A 22,500-nucleotide genomic window follows, 5' to 3' on the forward strand; every position below is an offset into this window, starting at 1 on the left:
TTGCCCTCATGTGGGCTCTGTACCGAGGATGTCGTTGTGGCTTGTGCAGCCCTTTGAGACACTTGTGATTTAGGGCTATATAAATAAACATTGATTGATTGATTGATTGATTGATTGATTGATATAAATATCTGTGAAGCCGCTGCACGTCTGAGGGGAATATGTGTGTGTGTTGTGCAGGGGAGTGTCACAGTTTGATATCAACCGCCATAAAAATCAATTGATAAACGCTACATTAAATATGTATTTCCTATTAAAAAGTCACATAGTTGAGCGATCACAGTCCAGATGCTGTTAGTACTCCGATGTTGGAACTCCTTCCACTGTGGTCGCGCTCACGAGACAACGAGGCGCAATTTGATATTTGATAGTTAATTACGAGAGCCAATACGGTCCTTTTATCCTCATCTGAATGGACGTTGCCAGGTGTCTCAATTGATGCAATTAGAACCGAATTAAAAGTTTTCTGGAAGTTTCTTTTATCATTGTATCACATGTGGTGTACACTTCAAGTGCAATAGTATATTTCCCCTTCCCGGGGCGCTGGACACATGGCAGCCTCAGAGGTGCGCAGCAACTTTTTTGATTGATTGATTGATTGAAACTTGTATTAGTAGATTGCACAGTACAGTACATATTCCGTACAATTGACCACTAAATGGCAACACCCGAATAAGTTTGTCAACTTGTTTAAGTCGGGGTCCACGTTAATCAATTCATGGTAACAACAGAACTTAAGTCGATGGGACCAGATTGGACCGGGAACGCCCACATTTAAGACTGGCTCCACACATAGTGTGCATCACTCACGATACTTATGTAAGACAAGAACACAAACCGTATCTTCCAGACCATAGGGCGCACCGGATTATAAGGTGCACTGCCTATGAATGGTCTATTTTCTATCTGTTTTGATACAAAATGCGCATCGGATTATAGGGCGGAACTCTCCAATCACTAAAGTTCCTCGGGTGAATAATGTAAACTCACTACACCGGTATGTTTTAGCGCTTTCATGGCGAGTTTACTGACCGATATAAGTAGAAACTTTACACTACTTTATATTAGAAATGGCAACAGCGGAGGATGAATCTACAAACCCCGTTTCCATATGAGTTGGGAAATGGTGTTAGATGTAAATATAAACGGAATACAACAATTTTCAAATCATTTTCAAGCCATATTCAGTTGAATATGCTACAAAGACAACATATTTGATGTTCAAACTGATAAAAACTTTTTTTTTTGCAAATAATCATTAACTTTAGAATTTGATGGCAGCAACACGTGACAAAGAAGTTGGGAAAGGTGGCAATAAATACTGATAAAGTTGAGGAATGCTCATCAAACACTTATTTGGAACATCCTACAGGTGAACAGGCAAATTGGGAACAGGTGGGTGCCATGATTGGGTATAAAAGTAGATTCCATGAAATGCTCAGTCATTCACAAACAAGGATGGGGCGAGGGTCACCACTTTGTCAACAAATGCCTGAGCAAATTGTTGAACAGTTTAAGAACAACATTTCTCAACCAGCTATTGCAAGGAATTTAGGGATTTCACCATCTACGCTCCGTAATATCATCAAAGGGTTCAGAGAATGTGGAGAAATCACTGCACGTAAGCAGCTAAGCCCGTGACCTTCCATCCCTCAGGCTGTACAGCATCAACAAGCCACATCAGTGTGTAAAGGATATCACCACATGGGCTCAGGAACACTTCAGAAACCCACTGTCAGTAACTACAGTTGGTCGCTACATCTGTAAGTGCAAGTTAAAACTCTCCTATGCGAGGCGAAAAACCGTTTATCAACAACACCCAGAAACGCCGTCGGCTTCGCTGGGCCTGAGCTCATCTAAGATGGACTGATGCGAAGTGGGAAAGTGTTCTGTGGTCTGACGAGTCCACATTTCAAATTGTTTTTGGAAACTGTGGACGTTGTGACTAGGGATGATACTCGAAACCGGTTTTCCCGGTTGTTTGATAAGAAAAGAACCGAGTCCTCGGACTCGAATCCCTTTTTGAGAACCGGTACCCGTTATCGAGACCACTATAGCAAAGGAAAAGAGTTGATTCTTCATTCGAATCCCTGGAATCCCGTCCCGACCAGAAATGCCCCGTGAGACATCACAAGAATTGCTGTCACGTAGACACCCGGGTCTCAGTACAGGCAACGTGTGGTCTGTTAATGAGATAGTCGCTCACCATTGAAGTTGACGGCGCGGATGTGGCTGAGCAGCTCTTTGCCGTCGATGCTGTTGGCCATGCGCGGGCACAGCCCCGGGTAGCCGTAGCACAGCTTGCGGTGCATGTGGTGCAGGGCGTGCGCCATGGCGTACACCGCGTCCATCACGAACTGCACCTTGCCCTCTTGCTCGTAGCTGGAGTTGCGGCCCACTTTCTCCAAACCTGAGACACGAGGAGAGACCAAAAAAAAAAGCAGAAAAGTTAGCCGGGCCGCTGTGAACCGGAGGGCAGTAGGCGGCGTTGAATTATGAATACACGCTATAAAAAGAAGAACTGCAGTGGGAAAAGGCTAAAAAAAAGTGTCCTTTGATGAGGAGAAAGGGAGTCCATTCACGCCCTGGTTGCAAAGTCGCAGGTGAAAGAACATTCTAGTGATGTGCTCATAATGGAATTTCCCTGTTCGACAAAATAAATGCCCGCTCTTTGAACCCCTCACTTTGTCACGTGACGACCATTTGTATCACATGGCGATTTGAGAGAAGTACATAATGCGCGGCGCGCTGAAACATTTACAGCCGTCCTTTTATATATATTTACGAAGGCGCCTTCCGCGGCATGACTATTTCATGAACGCACTTAAATAATTGAGTTGGCAATAGAAAAGAAAATGCATATTTGCCTCTGGGCGCCATTGCCGAACATCTCTTGCGCTGGTGTACCTAATGTTCTGTCACCAATGAGAAGGACGAAAGAAAAGAGAAAACAATCTAAACCCATTTTGATCTGAGATACATTAACAATACCTGAACCACCACAATCTAAACCCATCTTGATCTGAGATGCATTAACAATACCTGAACCACCACAATCTAAACCCATCTTGATCTGAGATGCATTAACAATACCTGAACCACCACAATCTAAACCCATCTTGATCTGAGATGCATTAACAATACCTGAACCACCACAATCTAAACCCATCTTGATCTGAGATGCATTAACAATACCTGAACCACCACAATCTAAACCCATCTTGATCTGAGATGCATTAACAATACCTGAACCACCACAATCGATGCAGGCATCTCTGAGGCAAGAAAGAGGTCCTGAGAACGGAATGCAGTCGGGCAGGTGGGGGTTGTACGTATGGCCAATCCATAGAAAAGGTTAAAACTATCACGTGTCAGGGACCTGTATGGCAGGGGTGTCCAAAGACCGGTCTGGGACTGGCACCGGACTTGTCGACAACATTGAATGAACTGATTCAATCGATCACAACTGGACTGGAACTGTTTGTCGCCTCGCATTCAAGTAGGATTCATCAGTCCGTGTTCACAGACTTAGATTGGTCAGATCTAGTTTTAGACTTAGATCCGTCAGATTTATAGTCCGAGACTTACATTAGTCAGATCTAGTCAGACTTAGATTGGTTGGATCGAGTATTTGACTTAGATTAGTCAGATCTAGTCAGACTTAGATTGGTTGGATCGAGTATTTGACTTAGATTAGTCAGATCCAGTCTTAGATTGGCCAGATCTAGTCTTTGACTTAAAATGGTCAGATTTGGTTTTACACTTCGATGGGTGAGATCTGATCTAGTCCTAGACTTAGATTGGTAACATCTAGTTTTAGACTTAGATTGGTCAGATATAAAGCAAACAACTTAGATTGGTCAGATGTATAGTCTAAGACTTAGATTGGTCAACTCTACTCAGATTGGTCAAGTATTAGATTTAGATTAGTCAGATCTAGTCTTTGACTTAAAATGGTCAGATTTGGTCTTACACTTCGATGGGTGAGATCTGATCTAGTCTTAGACTTAGATTGGTAACATCTAGTTTTAGACTTGGATTGGTCAGACCTAGTTTTAGACTTAGATTGGTCAGATATGTAGTAAACAATTTAGATTGGTCAGATATATAGTCTAAGACTTAGATTGGTCAGCTCTACTCAGATTGGTCGGATCGAGTATTAGACTTAAATTAGTCAGATCTAGTCTTTGACTTAAAATTGTCAGATTTGGTTTTACACTTCGGTGGGTGAGATCTGATCTAGTCTTAGACTTAGATTGGTAACATCTAGTTTTAGACTTGGATTGGTCAGACCTAGTTTTAGACTTAGATTGGTCAGATATATAGTAAACAACTTAGATTGGTCAGATATATAGTCTAAGACTTAGATTGGTCAGCTCTACTCAGATTGGCCGAGTATTAGACTTAAATTAGTCAGATCTAGTCTTTGACTTAAAATGGTCAGATTTGGTCTTACACTTCGATGAGTGAGATCTGATCTAGTCAGACTTAGATTGGTAACATCTAGTTTTAGACTTAGATTGGTCAGACCTAGTTTTAGACTTAGATTGGTCAAATATAGAGTAAACAACTTAGATTGGTCAGATATATAGTCTAAGACTTAGATTGGTCAGCTCTACTCAGATTGGTCGAGTATTAGACTTAGATTAGTCAGATCTAGTCTTTGACTTAAAATGGTCAGATTTGGTCTTACACTTTGATGAGTGAGATCTGATCTAGTCAGACTTAGATTGGTAACATCTAGTTTTAGACTTAGATTGGTCAGACCTAGTTTTAGACTTAGATTGGTCAAATATATAGTAAACAACTTAGATTGGTCAGATATATAGTCCAAGACTTAGATTGGTCAACTCTACTCAGATTGGTTGGATCGAGTATTAGACTTAGATTAGTCAGATCTAGTCTTTGACTTAAAATGGTCAGATTTAGTCTTACACTTCGATTGGTGAGATCTGATCTAGTCTTAGACTTAGATTGGTAACATCTAGTTTTAGACTTGGATTGGTCAGACCTAGTTTTAGACTTAGATTGGTCAGATATGTTGTAAACAACTTAGATTGGTCAGATATATAGTCTAAGACTTAGATTGGTCAACTCTACTCATATTGGTTGGATCGAGTATTAGACTTAGATTAGTCAGATCTAGTCTTTGACTTAAAATGGTCAGATTTGGTCTTACACTTCGATGGGTGAGATCTGATCTAGTCAGACTTAGATTGGTAACATCTAGTTTTAGACTTAGATTGGTCAGACCTAGTTTTAGACTTAGATTGGTCAGATACATAGTAAACAACTTAGATTGGTCAGATATATAGTCTAAGACTTAGATTGGTCAGCTCTACTCAGATTGGTCGAGTATTAGATTTAGATTAGTCAGATCTAGTCTTTGACTTAAAATGGTCGGTTTTGGTCTTACACTTCGATGGGTGAGATCTGATCTAGTCTTAGACTTAGATTGGTAACATCTAGTTTTAGACTTAGATTGGTCAGATATATAGTAAACAACTTAGATTGGTCAGATATATAGTCTAAGACTTAGATTGGTCAGCTCTACTCAGATTGGTCGGATCGAGTATTAGACTTAGATTAGTCAGATCTAGTCTTTGACTTAAAATGGTCAGATTTGGTTTTACACTTCGATGGGTGAGATCTGACCAATCTTAGACTTAGATTGGTAACATCTAGTTTTAGACTTAGATTGGTCAGATATATATATATATATATATATATATATATATATATATATATATATATATATACATATATATGTATATATATATGGATTTAGACTGGTCAGATCTAATTTCAGACTTAGATTAGTCAGAGCTAATCTTAGACTTGGATTAGTCAGATCCAGTTTTAGATTGGTCAGATCTAGTCTTTGATTTAAAATGGTCAGATTTAGTCTTACACTTCGATTGGTCAAATCTGATCTAGTCTTAGACTTTGATTGGAAAGATCTTGTCTTAGACTTTGGTTGATCAGATCTAGTCTCAGATTGGTCAGATACAGTCTTACACTTAGATTAGTCAGATCTAGTCTTAGACTTCAAATGGTCAGATTTAGACTCAAAATGGCCAGATCTAGTCTTGGACTTAAACTGGTCAGATCTAAATTCAGACTTAGATTAGTCAGATCCAGTTTTAGATAGGTCAGATCTAGTCTTTGATTTAAAATGGTCAGATATAGTCTAAGACTTAGATTGGTCAGCTCTACTCAGATTGGTCGGATCGAGCATTAGACTTAGTCAATCTAGTCTTTGACTTAAAATGGTCAGATTTGGTCTTACACTTCGATGGGTGAGATATGATCTAGTCTTAGACTTAGATTGGTAACATCTAGATTTAGACTTAGATTGGTCAGACCTAGTTTTAGACTTAGATTGGTCAGATATATATATATATGGATTCAGACTGGTCAGATCTAAATTCAGACTTAGATTAGTCAGATCTAATCTTAGACTTGGATTAGTCAGATCCAGTTTTAGATTGGTCAGATCTAGTCTTTGATTTAAAATGTTCAGATTTAGTCTTACACTTACATTGGTCAAATCTGATCTAGTCTTAGACTTAGATTGGTCAGACCTAGTCTTGGACTTTGATTGGAAATATGTTGTCTTAGACTTTGGTTGATCAGATCTAGTCTTAGATTGGTCAGATACAGTCTTACACTTAGATTAGTCAGATCTAGTCTTAAACTTCAAATGGTCAAATCTTGTCTTAGACTTCGAATGGTCAGATTTAGACTCAAATTGGCCAGATCTAGTCTTGGACTTAGACTGGTCAGATCTAAATTCAGACTTAGATTAGTCAGATCCAGTTTTAGATTGGTCAGATCTAGACTTAGAGTGGACTCTAGCAGCTGGTGCCAAAACTCCAACTAATCATACTCCAACACAAGGAGTAGCCTTGGCAAGAATGGGTTTCACCCTATTTGTAGAAACACAACTGTTGAGATGCAAACAAGCAACCCTTTTGTCAACGCCAGTGTGGAATGTGTCACAAACTGTTGGTGACGAACCCCAAGATGCAGAGAAGGCAGGCTAGGTGCAGGAAAACATGATTTAATGTTCACAATCAAGCAAAAACACAAAACAAGGAGCTAGGAACAGGCAAAATGGAAACAGGAACCAGAAAACAGAAAAACTGGAAATAGCTAACAGCTAACAGGAAAACAAGAAGCTAGGAGAAATCAAACTACAAATAGCTATCAGGAACAGCTTACCGCTATGACGACAAGTAGTAATGACAATCACATGGACAAGTATCAGCGACGGGTAGACGATACTCCAGCACAGACTGGATGGCAAGGCAGGTTTAAATAGTAGCCGGCTGATTGACACCAGGTGTGGCCAGGTACCAATCAGCCGCAGCTGAGGGGAAGCAGCGCTCAAGGAGACAAGCAGGAAACAACCAAAATAAAAGCGCTGCCAGGAAATAAAGACAAACACAGAGGAAAAACTAAAACATAACCAATGTGTCCGGGACAAGCCTGACAGAATGACTGCAACCAGCCCAGAAGCAGTCGTTAAACTGGATTCACCCACGCTAGCATTCCATTCAATTGTGAATGTGGAACAAAAGGAGCATCAGTTACCGAAACGTTTCGAACTCCTGTTATTTGTTGGAGGCTAAATTGTAGTCTTTTAGGGAAGAGTTGAAAGCTCACTGTTGTAAGTAGAAGATAGGTAGGTGGCAGTGACGTGCGGTGAGGTTCATGGCTGGTGAGGCACTGACTTCATCACAGTCAGATTTACAAACATATGAACCCTAAAGAGTATCTTATTCACCATTTGATTGGCAGCAGTTAACGGGTTATGTTTAAAAGCTCACAACAGCATTCTTCCCTGCTTGGCATTCAGCATCAAGGGTTGGAATTGGGGGTTAAATCAGCAAAAATTATTCCCGGGCGCGGCGCCGCTGCTGCCCACTGCTCCCCTCACCTCCCAGGGGGTGATCAAGGGGATGGGTTAAATGCAGAGGACACATTTCACCACACCTTGTGTGTGTGTGACAATCATTGGTACTTTAACTTAACTTTAACTTTACACATACAAACTGTAGCACACAAAAAAGCACATTTAATTAAAAAACGTTATTATGGTCTTACCTTTACTTATAAATGAAGTCCATGCGCCGCTGTTGTGCTGGATTAATGCACCCCCGCCTTAGAATGCACCCACTGACGGGAGTGTTCTATCAGCTAAAGCCCACACTTAAACTTTCCACTTGCAAGATTGAATCTATTTAAAAAAGTTATTTAATAAGAAGCCAAAAAGTGCAACAACAATAATGTTCGTGTTGGAGGAGTTGTGAATGAATGAAATATGAAATCCGTGCTGCAGTCTGCAGGTGTACCTAATGTTGTGGCCCAGCAGTCATTCACAACTCCTCTAACACGAACATTATTGTTTTTGCACTTTTTGACTTTTTATTCAATTAAAACCAATACAATATATGTATAAAAAATATATACATTTAGGCCTCCACTCAGGCTTGATCCCGGTGAACCCAAAGGGTTTTGGTCAAAAAAATATAAAAAATGTGTCATTATTTAGTATTATTATTATTATTTTTATTATTCAAAGTTTAAATCTCTAGATCAACATCAGGTCTATCTGTCAATATAACGTTTTTAAACATTTAAGTTGTATGCCCTTTTTGTCAAAAAAAACCCTGTTTTTTGTAATGGAAAAAACACCAAATATGCAATATTTTCCCCCAATGAAATTTTAAAGTGAAATATTTGAGATGATAAAATAATTGGATCCCTAAAAAGGTCAATAACTCATAACAACATTGATTTTAATGCATTATTCTTTTTTGAGGAATGACACACACACACAAAAAATCCCACTAAAATTATTGGGGGATCCAAAAGGGTCCTACTAATTAAAGTGTTACAAAATAAATTATTTTTACTGTTTACTTTTGACACAATCATCTTGAGATCAGCTTCAGATCTATCCGTCAATTATATTTATTCTTAATGTTTTTTGTTGGATCGTTTTAGGCCCTTCTTTTTAAAAAACAAAACAAAGAATATCTCAAAGTGGAATATTTAATGTGACGTAATTGGAGCCTTGAATTGGTCAATAATTCATAATGACATTGATTTTGATTCATTATTTTTTTTTTAAAGAGAGAAGCAGCCTGCACGGCAGCTTTGTGTTATTAGAGTAAACATTGCAACGTGTTCTTGTTATATTTGCTCTTTTATACCACTTTTTATGTTTTTTTAATTTATTTTTTTTATCGTATTTTTAGAATGTGCCGTGGGGCCGTTAAAAATGACCTGCGTGCCGCAAATGGCCCCCGGGCCGCACTTTGGACACCCCTGATCTAAGAAAAAACATTGTTTAATAGAGTTTAGCATATACTTATGTACAGTGAATTGTTTTTAGCACATGAGTTTTAAACCACTGGACTGAAATTACATTTTAGTTCCATTTACGTTTTGGACAAAAGCTAATTAATGGCACAGAATGTGTTAAAAAAAAAAAAAGTGCAAAATAACAAAAGTGGATTAACACTGCACAACACAATAGACAACGACATGGTCATGGAAAATCTGTTATTATATTCTTATCAGTGACGGATAGGCATGGTTAATGTTCACATTTGAACCGACACAATACCGATTACTCAACAGTATCAATTTTCGGAACTTTGTTTATAAATGTTGTCTTTAAAAATAAAATCTCATATTTATTGCAACTTTTTTTTTGAATGAGCTAATTGTGATCACTGCTATCCATCTTGTTTCATGATCACATTTCTGAATAACATTTGCATATTGGTTAGATGGCAGTGATGTCATTTCAGTCAGTGCGGCCTGTTGCGCCCGAAAGTGTTCATTCTGTAAGTGTTGCACAGCTGTTTGACTGTAAACGTAAATCTTAATTGTAGTTTTCATTAACACATGTGAAGGACTTTAATTGAAAACGTTCAAATCAGTAACGCTGATTAGTTGCATGTGAAAAACGGCGCTAATGTATGTTAGCATCCAGTTAGCAGATTTTTGAACTTTTCTTGAGACAATTTCTTTGTTGACATTGAAAATTGCAACATTACCTAGAGCAGAGGTGCCAAAGTCGTTTTCACTGACGGCCACCTCCCAGTTTTGTTTGGCCCCAAAAGGCCGCTTCAAATTATTATTATGTTTTTTTAATGCATTTTATTAATAGATTTTTTTTAAACTAAAATGTACAAAAAATATGGTAAGTTGCAATAATTTCACCTCAAAATTTTGTATATTACTGTAAATTGAAAAACAGTACTGCTGTTTTTATGGTAAAAAAAAAAAAAAAGGCAGTTCAGTTGCCAGAATTTTACTGTAAATTTACATGTGTTTATTTTACTGTAAATACATTTTTTTTTAATTTTACAGTAAAATTTTGGCACCTGAGCTACCAGTTTTTTTTATTTTTTTATTTTTTTTACCGCAAATCAACAAGTGTAGATTTTTCGGTGTATTACTGTAAATGCCAAAACGGCACCACAGTTTATTACAGTAAAAAAAAAAAAAAGTACTGTTTTTTTCATTTAGAGAAAAATGCTGTACAAATCACAGTAAATTTCACAATTTTACCATGAAATCTATTGCTACTTTTACATTGCACAATTTGATGCATAACTTGCTTTGAATTCATTATTATTAGTATTTATTTGTATTAAAATAGTTTTTTAAATATTTGCTAATTAATTAATTTTATTTTATTTTATTATGGTTAAAAAAAGGCAGTTCGGTTGCCAGAATTTTACTGTAAATTTACATTTGTTTTTTTCACAGTAAATTAAAAAAAATGCAATTTTACAGTAACATTTTGGCACCTGAGCTGCCAGTTTTTTGTTTTTTTTTACCGCAAATCAACAAGTGTAGATTTTTCAGTGTATTACTGTAAATGCCAAAAACGGCACCACAGTTTATTACAGTAAAAAAAATTATATTTTTTTTTATTGAGAGAAAAATGCTGTAAAAATCACAGTAAAATTCACAATTTTACCATGAAATCTATTGCTACTTTTACATTGCACAATTTGATGAATAACTTGCTTTGAATTCATTATTAGTAGTATTTATTTGTATTAAAATAGTTTTTTAAATATTTGCTAATTAATTTATTTTATTTTATTATGGTTAAAAAAAGGCAGTTCGGTTGCCAGAATTTTACTGTAAATTTACATTTGTTTTTTTTACAGTAAATTAAAAAAATGCAATTTTACAGTAACATTTTGGCACCTGAGCTGCCAGTTTTTTTGTTGTTTTTTTTTACCGCAAATCAACAAGTGTAGATTTTTCAGTGTATTACTGTAAATGCCAAAAACGGCACCACAGTTTATTACAGTAAAAAAAAAAATATTTTTTTTATTGAGAGAAAAATGCTGTAAAAATCACAGTAAAATTCACAATTTTACCATGAAATCTATTGCTACTTTTACATTGCACAAGTTGATGGATAACTTGCTTTGAAATCATTATTATTAGTATTTATTTCTATTTAAAAAAGGGTTTGAATGTTTGATAATATTGTTTTGCATAATTAGACAAGAAAAACAGTTTCTCACAAGTATCATTCTCACTAGAAGGCCTAAAGGACTAGGAATAGCTAAACATGCCACACACCCTAGGACACAGGTGTCAAACTCAAGGCCAGATGTGGCCCGCCATTTCATTTTATTTGGCCCTCGAAAGCCTGGAAATAATATGTATCAATTAAGTACTGTAACTTTTTTTACTAAATGTATTCTTTCTTTCTATTTTGGGAGAAAAAAAAAATACTCAATGTAATCGCAAATTATGTTAACTTAAATATTGTCTAATTATGCAAAAATATATATTATCAAACATTCAAACCCTTTTTTTAAATAGAAATAAATACTAATAATAATGATGTAAAAGCAAGTTATCCATCAAATTGTGCAATGTAAAAGTAGTAATAGATTTTGTGGTAAAATTGTGAAATTTACTGTGGTTTTTACAGCATTTTTCTCTAAATGAAAAAAATGTTACTTTTTTTTTACTGTAATAAACTGTGGTGACATTTTGGCATTTACAGTAATACACCGAAAAATCTACACTTGTTGATTTGCGGTAAAAAAAAAAAAAAAGAAAAAAACTGGCAGCTCAAGTGCCCAAATTTTACTGTAAAATTGCATGTTTTTTATTTACAGTATAAAAACAAATCTAACCATAATTATATAATACAAAATAAAATTAATTAATTAGCAAATATTAAAAAAAAAAATTAAATAGAAATAAATACTGATAATAATGATTTCACAGCAAGTTATCCATCAAATTGTGCAATGTAAAAGTAGCAATAAATTTTGTGGTAAAATTGTGAAATTTACTGTGTTTTTTTCAGCATTTTTCTCTCAATAAAAAAAAGGCCTTTTTTTTTTACTGTAATAAACTGTGGTGACATTTTGGCATTTACAGTAATACACCGACAAATCTACACTTGTTGATTTGCGGTAAAAAAACAAACAAACAAAAAAAAAAAACTGGGAGCTCAGGTGCCAACATTTTACTGTAAAATTGCAGGGTTTTTTTTTATTTACAGCAAAAAATATGTACATTTTACAGTAAAATTCTGGCAACTGAGCTGCCAGTTTGTTTGTTGTTTTTTTGTTTTGTTTTACCGCAAATCAACAAGTGTAGATTTTTCGGTGTATTACTGAAAATGCCAAAATGGCACCACAGTTTATTACAGTAAAAAAAAATACTGTTTTCTTTCATTTAGAGAAAAATGCTGTAAAAACCACAGTAAATTTCACAATTTTACTGTGGTTTTTTACAGCATTTTTTGTAAAAAATCACAGTGAATTTCACAATTTTACTGTGGTTTTTTACAGCATTTTTCTCTCAATAAAAAAAAGTTTTTTTTTTTTTTACTGTAATAAACTGTTGTGACATTTTGGCATTTACATTAATACACCGAAAAATCTACACTTGTTGATTTGTGGTAAAAAAAAAAAATAATAAAAATAAAAACAGGCAGCTCAGGTGCCAAAATTTTACTGTAAATTCGCTTTTTTTTATTTACAGTAAACAAAGAAATGTAAATTTACAGTAAAATTCTGGAAACTGAACTGCCTTTTTTTAACCATAATAAAATAAGATAAAATAAATTAATTAGCAAATATTTAAAAAAAATGTTAAATAGAAATAAATACTAATAATAATGAATTCAAAGCAAGTTATTCATCAAATTGTGCAATGTAAAAGTAGCAATACATTTTGTGGTAAAATTGTGAAATTTACTGTGATTTTTACAGCATTTTTCTCTCAATAAAAAAAAGTTTTGTTTATTTTACTGTAATAAACTGTGGTGACATTTTGGCATTTACAGTAATACACCGAAAAATCTACACTTGTTGATTTGCGGTAAAAAAAAACAAAAAACAAACAAACTGGCAGCTCAGGTGCCAAAATTTTACTGTAAAATTGCAGGTTTTTTTTTTATTTACAGTAAAAACATATGTACATTTTACAGTAAAATTCTGGCAACTGAGCTGCCAGTTTGTTTGTTGTTTTTTTGTTTTGTTTTACCGCAAATCAACAAGTGTAGATTTTTCGGTGTATTACTGAAAATGCCAAAACGGCACCACAGTTTATTACAGTAAAAAAAAATACTGTTTTCTTTCATTTAGAAAAAAATGCTGTAAAACCACAGTAAATTTTACAATTTTACTGTGGTTTTTACAGCATTTTTCTCTCAATAAAAAAAATGATTTTTTTTGTTTACTGTAATAAACTGTGGTGACATTTTGGCATTTACAGTAATACACCGAAAAATCTACACTTGTTGATTTGTGGTAAAAAAAAAAAAAAATTAGAAAAAACAGGCAGCTCAGGTGCCGAAATGTTACTGTAAATTTGCATTTTTATTTATTTACAGTAAACAAACAAATGTAAATTTAAAGTAAAATTCTGGCAACTGAACTGCCTTTTTTTAACCATAATAAAATACAATAAAATTAATTAATTAGCAAATATTTTAAAAAAAAAGTTAAATAGAGATAAATACTAATAATAATGAATTCAAAGCAAGTTATTCATCAAATTGTGCAATGTAAAAGTAGCAATACATTTTGTGGTAAAATTGTGAAATTTACTGTGATTTTTACAGCATTTTTCTCTCAATAAATTAAAATATATTTTTTTTTTACTGTAATAAACTGTGGTGACATCTTGGCATTTACAGTAATACACAGAAAAATCTACACTTGTTGATTTGCTGTAAAAAAAAAAAAAAAAAAAAAACTGGCAGCTCAGGTGCCAAAATTTTACTGTAAAATTGCATTTTTTATTTTATTTACAGTAAAAACATATGTACATTTTACAGTAAAATTCTGGCAACTGAGCTGCCAGTTTGTTTGTTGTTTTTTTGTTTTGTTTTACCGCAAATCAACAAGTGTAGATTTTTCGGTGTATTACTGAAAATGCCAAAACGGCACCACAGTTTATTACAGTAAAAAAAAATACTGTTTTCTTTCATTTAGAAAAAAATGCTGTAAAAACCACAGTAAATTTTCCAATTTTACTGTGGTTTTTACAGCATTTTTCTCTCAATAAAAAAAATGATTTTTTTTGTTTACTGTAATAAACTGTGGTGACATTTTGGCATTTACAGTAATACACCGAAAAATCTACACTTGTTGATTTGTGGTAAAAAAAAAAAAAACTAGAAAAAACAGGCAGCTCAGGTGCCGAAATGTTACTGTAAATTTGCATTTTTATTTATTTACAGTAAACAAACAAATGTAAATTTAAAGTAAAATTCTGGCAACTGAACTGCCTTTTTTTAACCATAATAAAATACAATAAAATTAATTAATTAGCAAATATTAAAAAAAAAAAGTTAAATAGAGATAAATACTAATAATAATGAATTCAAAGCAAGTTACTCATCAAATTGTGCAATGTAAAAGTAGCAATACATTTTGTGGTAAAATTGTGAAATTTACTGTGATTTTTACAGCATTTTTCTCTCAATAAATTAAATTTTTTTTTTTTTTACTGTAATAAACTGTGGTGACATCTTGGCATTTACAGTAATACACAGAAAAATCTACACTTGTTGATTTGCTGTAAAAAAAAAACAAAAAAAAACTGGCAGCTCAGGTGCCAAAATTTTACTGTAAAATTGCAGTTTTTTTTTTATTTACAGTAAAAAAGAAAAAGTCAACTTAACAGTAAAATTTGCCTTTTTTTTTACCATAAAAACAGCAGTACTGTTTTTCCATTTACAGTAAAATACACTAAACTTTGAGGTGAAATTATTGCAACTTATCATATTTTAGTTTTTAAATATTTTACTAATAAAATGCATTTAAAAAATGGTGTAATAATAGTAGAAGTGGCCCTCTGGGGCCAAACATAACTGCGATGTGGCCCTCGGTGAAAACCACTTTGACACGTCTGCTCTCGTCCAAGTAAAGATGTTTGTGGCTGTGGACAAAACGCAAGAAAAAAGCGGAATAGGAAGCATCAATAGGCGATGGCGTCCAGTAATGCCTCCCGTCATTGGACCGAGTTAATGGACTTTGACATGATGGAGAAGGAAAAAAATTGCTTCAGGTGGTTTCAAGTCAGAAAACTTTCTTTTGAGTGCACGATTCTGACATTCGGCACATAGTTTGAGGGGGGGAAGAATAAACCAAAAAAAAAAGCCACCGCTTTTAGTCTAAAAGGTACTCTTGGCGTAACTTCCATTCTCCAGTAAAGTGTCGCTTGAGGGTGTTTTTTTATGATGGCCTTTAAAAGTGGCCAGATGTCACCGTGTAGTTTAGGACTATTGACGCTGCCTTTCGTAATCATGACATCCATAATCGTGCGTTTCCTGCACGAGACGAGCCATACGGCCTTTTGTCACAACGCGTCCACTCTGGCTCGTTTGTGCCACACAAAGCAGACGTTAATGGCAGCCGGAAGCAAACAAAGCACAGCCAAATGTGACAAATCTAGGGGGGAAAAAAGGGCCCTGGAGCCAGCGGGATACAGTAACGCAGAAGTGGCGTAATCACCGAGCTAATTACGCTAATAGTCCGTAAATAAAGCTAAACAAGGCGTGCATGGAGGCAAACATCATCAGCGTAGCGCTCAGCTTGTGTGGCTGGGACTACAACGTCCTTGTGGAGGGGGGCGTGGCCTGCTGGTCTGCCGCGGAACGGGGGTGTTGCCAGGACCGGCCTCGAAGGCAGCGACAGGTGCGTAGATTGTTATCTAATCGCCTGTCGCCTTTATTAGCAGCAGCCGTGATGAGACGAGTAGTTGGAGTCGGAGGTGCTGCTTGTTAGAATAATTATGTATATATTATCACAATAACCTTATTAGGGATGTCCGATAATGGCTTTTTGCCGATATCCGATATTCCGATATTGTCCAACTCTTTAATTACCGATACTGATATCAACCGATACCGCTATTTTTACAGTCGTGGAATTAACACATTATTATGCCTAATTTGGACAACCAGGTATAGTGACGATAAGGTCCTTTTTTTAAAAAAATAAATAAAATAAAATAAGATAAATAAATTAAAAACCTTTTCTTGAATAAAAAAGAAAGTAAAACAATATAAAAACAGTTACATAGAAACTAGTAATGAATGAAAATGAGTAAAATGAACTGTTAAAGGTTAGTACTATTAGTGGACCAGCAGCACGCACAATCATGTGTGCTTACGGACTGTATCCCTTGCTTACGGACTGTATCCCTTGCAGACTGTATTGATATATATTGATATATAATGTAGGAAGCAGAATATTAATAACAGAAATAAACAACCCTTTTGTGTGAATGAGTGTAAATGGGGAAGGGAGTTTTTTTGGGTTGTTGCACTAATTGTAAGTGTATCTTGTGTTTTTTATGTTGATTTAATAAAAAAAAAAAAAACAAAAAAAAAAACGATACTGATAATAAAAAAAACGATATCGATAATTTCCGATATTACATTTTAAAGCATTTATCGGACATCTGTAAACTTTATGCTTAAGGGCCGTTGCTATAATTATTGTTAATTGTGCTCAAGTTAGACTTTTATATCTCTACAAGGACGAAACTCCTTGTCTGAGGGGTGGCCTCAGCCGCAGATGTTATCTTTGTCATCTTATCTTCAACGAAGATAAGATGACAACACGCAGACGAAGCGGATAAAGGCGGAATCGCAAGGCCCCCCAGCACATTCCGTCACGTATTGTGCGTACTAGACCTGCTTTGCATAATATATGTGACCACTCCTTTTAGAGGCGGCCTTAGTGATGTTGACTGTGGAACTCCTGAATAAATAGAGGGAAACGGGAGCTGAACCTTAGAGCGTAGGGCGAGACTGCGACTAAGTGTGCAGCTCCATGCGTTCTCCTCATCAGAACTAGCTATTTATTGATTAGCAATTGCCGAATCATGTGACATTAGCTTAATGCTAAAAATCCAGGTTACTATCACATTCTGTAACAGACAAATAATTTCATGTAGGCTAACGTTACCTCCCTGCTACCTCTGTCTTTTTCTCGTTTCTCCTCCTCTTCTTTTCTATTTTTTCTTCCCTGGGCACCTGACAGTTTTGGCCGTTTTGACATCTTGTGTTGATTTTTTGATGTGGTAAGAGTCATGATACGGGAAGGGAGGGGGCGCACCGTGCGGGGGGGTGGGGGGTGGGGGGGGGCGTAATGTTGTAACAAATAATATTTTTATTAAATAGGCTTTACTTTGCATTTTAATTGACGTGGGATTATTTTATGTATTTAGAAATAATAGTACCAACTTTTTTTTTCTTTTTTTTTTTTCTCCAACATTTGTGGCACTGGCGTGGCGCCCCCTGATGGACGGTGCCCTTAGCATTTGCCTATACGGCCTATGCCACGGGCCGGCCCTGGCTTTTATCAAATAAATTTCCCCAAAAAATGCGACTTATATGTTTTTTTCCTTTTTTATTATGCGTTTTCGGCAGGTGCGACTTATACTCCGGAGCGACTTATACTCCGAAAAATACGGTAATCAAATGTATCTGGTCGATGAAACATCATTGCCGCTCCACCTTTAGTGAGGCCTTCTTGGACGGAATATTAAAATAAATGAGTCTTATGTATTAAAGATGGGGGACGTTCAGCAGAGGCCTGGAGGCTTTATCTCCGGAAACACCTTGAGGGCATATTCTTTTCAACCTGACACAAGAGTTCAGCCCTGTTAGATGAGCTGATTTGAGAGGGGTCAGAGGTCACGGTGCAACGTCACGGATATCCACGTCAAGGTCAGGAAGTACCGAGAACTGCACATTTGCACGCCTGTAAAGTGCTATTCCAACCTGCGGATAGCATGAATATATTTGTGGGAACTGAATGGACGAGGACAAGCCACTACTCGCTGCAGGACGCTTGCAAACAACGCACACGCACCTGACGCAAGCCCTAGAAACGTTTTTTTTTCCCTCCAACTCCCTCATAAGGACAATTTAGTCGTCTCAGAGCGCCATTGCGTTTTCTTGCAAAATGCTGATTAATGATGCTCCGTCTCTTTTCTCCTCGGAGGGAGAAATCCTCATTATTTTGTTTTTGACATTGCAAAGTCCAACTGGCGGAGCGCGAAGACACACAGGAGGTCGAGCTGCTGTTGATAATAATGACTAGCGTCGGCCCTTTTCACGGTTCGGCAGCCGCAGAGGGAGAAAGATGACTCTGTCGATTCACCCGATTAACATTATTGATAAACGTCCTGGGAACAAATATGGAAAAATAATGTATTATTCCAGATTCATTAGAGACGACGCTAAGTAAGACTGTAGAAGTCCGTCCACAAGCGCCTTATAGGCAGTGTTGGGACTAACGCGTTACTGTAACACCGTTATTTTAGGCGGTAACTAGTAGTCTACCGCCTCATTTTTTATATTCAGTGACTCAGTTACCGTTACTACATGATGCGTTACTGCGTTATTTTACGTTATTTTTTATGTACTATCGGCTAGAAACAGAAGATCTGAGTGTGTTTTATTGGAGCGCTGCGGTGTCGTCCTTCTGGGTCACAAGAGAAGAGGCGCGCTTTGTGTGGGTGGGGGTGGGGTGGGGTGGGGGGGTGTCTGGAGAAGAGGATGGTGGCTTCGTTGGAAGACTCACTGGAGAGAATGGTGGTGTTGTCAGAAGAGCAACTTGAGGGGATGGTGGTGTCGTCAGAAGACCTACCCATTTTTAAGGATTTTGTGTAATCAAAGTCAGCATTTTTTAACTAAATTATTGTGCATAGAAGATTAAAAAGGAACAGGGCAAGTGTTTCTGCTGTCAGAGTCTGTGGGATATTTACTTCGACGCCAGACAAAGTGTCCCCGAGGCCACCAGGGACGAGTTAGGTGCCGCGAAAAGTTGAATGCCTCTGCAGCTGGCGAGGCGGGCCTGGCCAGATCTTTGGTCGACAAAAAGGCAGACATGAGAGGCACCAGAATATCAGCAGCCAGAGTCTCACGCCCAAATCCTGGGGTCGCTGCTGATAGCGCGGAGGGCGTTCGCGAGTTGGCCACATACGAGACCCACTAGAAACGAGGATGGATGGTGACGTTGTCGGAAGACCCACTGGAGACAAGGATGGTGGCTTTGTCGGAAGACCCACTGGAGACGAGAATGGTGGCATTGTCCGAAGACCCACTGGAGAAGAGGATGGTGGCTTCGTTGGAAGACTCGCTGGAGAGAAAGGTGGTGTTGTCGGAAGAGCCACTTGAGAGGATGGTGGTGTCGTTGGAAGACCCACGTAGAAGGATGGTGGCGTCGTCGGAAGACCCACCCATTTTTAAGGATTTTGTGCAATCAAAGTCAGCATTTTTTTAACCGAAATTATTGCGCACAGAAGATTAAGAAGGAAAAGGGCAAGCGTTTCTGCTGTCACAGTCTGAGGGATATTTACTTCGACGCCAGACAAAGTGTCCCCGAGGCCACCAGGGATGAGTTAGGTGGCGGCGATAAGTTGAATGTCGCTGCAGCTGGCGAGGCGGGCCTGGCCAGATCTTTGGTCGACAAAAAGGCAGATGTGAGAGGCACCAGAATATCAGCAGCCAGAGTCTCACACCCAAATCCTGGGGTCGCTGCTGATAGCGCGGAGGGCATTTGTGAGTTGGCCACAAGCGAGAACCACTGAAGACGAGGATGGTGGCTTTGTCGGAAGACCCACTGGAGAAGAGGATGGTGGCTTCGTTAGAAGACTCACTGGAGAGAATGGTGGTGTTGTCGGAAGAGCCACTTGAGAGGATGGTGATGTCGTCGGAAGACCCACTTGAAAGGATGGTGGCGTCGTCGGAAGACCCACTTGAGAGGATGATGGCGTCGTCGGAAGACCAACTGGAGCTGCTGGTGGTGTCTGCAGGCCCCAGAGCTGAAGCAGTAGGCAGCTAGGCAGGCTGGAGAAAGCTTGGCTGGAGCTAGTGTGGCTGCTTGGGTGAACCAGCTGGAGCTTGTGGAGATGGTACCATCCACAAGATGGTTCCTCTATCTCCAGCTCCCTCAGCACCTTCTAGTATCAGTCGTCCATCTGTGCCACGCAAGGGTCCCGTGTACATTGCGGCGCTGGAGCAGGAAGTGGAGCGACGTCTGCTCCAAAGTCGCAGACAGAAGTGGTGGAACATTGACTTGAGTTCCTAAAACATATTATTTTTGCCCGTTTTTTGCTCATTTATCAACTATTTATTTTGCAACTGTCTATTTTTGCGAAGAATTATGACACTTATTGCTTTTTGATGATGTGTTGGTTGGATGAATGTCACCTGATTGTTCAGACTGCAGTTTCATTCATATCTGATTTATATATCCACGTACAAAACAGACTTGGGACGGATATGAAAAATTCGTAATTGCACCGTTCACTTTGATATGAAAAAATCCGATACAGGTCACATATGGGGAAAAACAATCGGAATTGACCTGCAGTGTGAACAAGGCCTAAGTCAGAACCTGTGGAAAAAACAGAGAGAAGAGCAGAGCTGGCGCTTAAAAACGATAGAAAAAAAGGTATGCCGCTCGTATCTTATTTTGCATCCTCTTCTACGGATTTTTTCTTCAAGATGCTTGAATAAATGCTGAAAGAGCATAAGGATACACAGGCAATGGTGCATAAGGAAGAAGCGATGGAAGAACAGGGAAGTCCTGGTCGTGGGAGCAGCAGCCTAAGCAGAGAAGCCAAGACTTCCCTCTCCCCAGCCACTTCGTCCAGCTCCTCCCGGGGGATCCCGAGGCATAGTCTTCCCAACGTGTCCTGGGTCTTCCCCATGGCCTCCTACTAGTTGGACGTGCCCTAAACACCTCCCTAGGGAGGCGTTCGGGTGGTATCCTGACCAGATGCCCGAACCACCTCATGTGGCTCCTCTCGATGTGGAGGAGCAGTGGCTTTACTTTGAGTTCCTTCCAGATAACAGAGATTCTCACCCTCTCTCTAAGGGAGAGACCCGCCACCCTGCGGAGGAAACTCAATGTACCCGTGATCTTGTCCTTTCAGTCATAACCCAAAGCTCATGACCATAGGTGAGGATGGGAACGTAGATCGACCGGTAAATTGAGAGCTTTGCCTTCCGGTTCAGCTCCTTCGTCACCACAATGGATTGATACAGTGTCCGCATTACTGAAGACGCAGCCTGTCGATCTCACGATCCACTCTTCCCTCACTCGTGAACAAGACTCCGAGGTACTTGAACTCCTCCACATGGTGGGAAATATCTCTTCCCCAACCCGGATATGGCACTCCACCCTTTTCTGGGCCAGAAACATGGACTTGGAGGTGCTGTTTCTCATCCCAGTCGCTTCGCACTCGGCTGCGAACCATATCAGTTCTGAAGTAATCATGGACCAGGGATTATTGGGAGGTAGGACCTGGCAAAGTCTGCTGGTTTAAAAGACTCCTCCCATTGAAATACCAATCTGCGACAACGATCCCTTGAATTGAACGTAGGAATGACTTTTGGAAGATGTTTTGACTAAACGCCGTGGGGGACGCCACAACTGTAACCGATTCTCAAAGGGTGGTCCTAATTTGACTTCTTTTTCCGGTGTGTGTTTGTGAGTGTGAGTGACAGAATGCAAAACTGTGACTGGATCAATGATTTGGTAATGATTAATGAGAAAAGCGACCACGTATCATTTCCATTCAAGCAGTATTTACAATCCTGGGAGCTAAATAGCGACAGAGTGATTGAGGCTGCTGGGGATGTATATTGTTTTCGCTAGTGTTGCGTTCGTTGCGAAGCTAAGGCATTAAATTAGGTGAAGTTAGGGAGGCTAATTCCAGAGTGCTGACTCGAAGCGGCGCCTTGATGGATGCCTTCACGGACCGGCGTGCAAACTAGCTTTTACACGGTTGGGAGTGATTGATAGCGCCACGGATGACAGGCCGACTAATGATTTGAACCAGCTCCTTAATTAAACATCAATTAGGCGCACAAATTCAATTGCCACCTTCTTCCATTTCGTTCCATTAAAAAAAGCTTCTTTTTTTTTTACCATGTAGCAAATATATGCACCCTATTTT

The 22,500-nt window shown here is 38.1% G+C and overlaps 1 protein-coding gene across 1 annotated transcript in view; it reads right to left on the minus strand.

The window, feature by feature from the left end:
* Positions 1–22,500, minus strand: part of grm8a (glutamate receptor, metabotropic 8a) — a 474,494-nt gene that overhangs the window by 69,885 nt on the left and 382,109 nt on the right. Inside the window, 1 exon segment of the mRNA XM_062066580.1 lies at positions 2,207–2,410. Coding sequence (XP_061922564.1) covers positions 2,207–2,410 — 204 coding nt within the window.

Source organism: Entelurus aequoreus, linkage group LG12, assembly GCF_033978785.1.
Source record: "Entelurus aequoreus isolate RoL-2023_Sb linkage group LG12, RoL_Eaeq_v1.1, whole genome shotgun sequence".
Lineage (NCBI taxonomy): Eukaryota > Metazoa > Chordata > Actinopteri > Syngnathiformes > Syngnathidae > Entelurus > Entelurus aequoreus.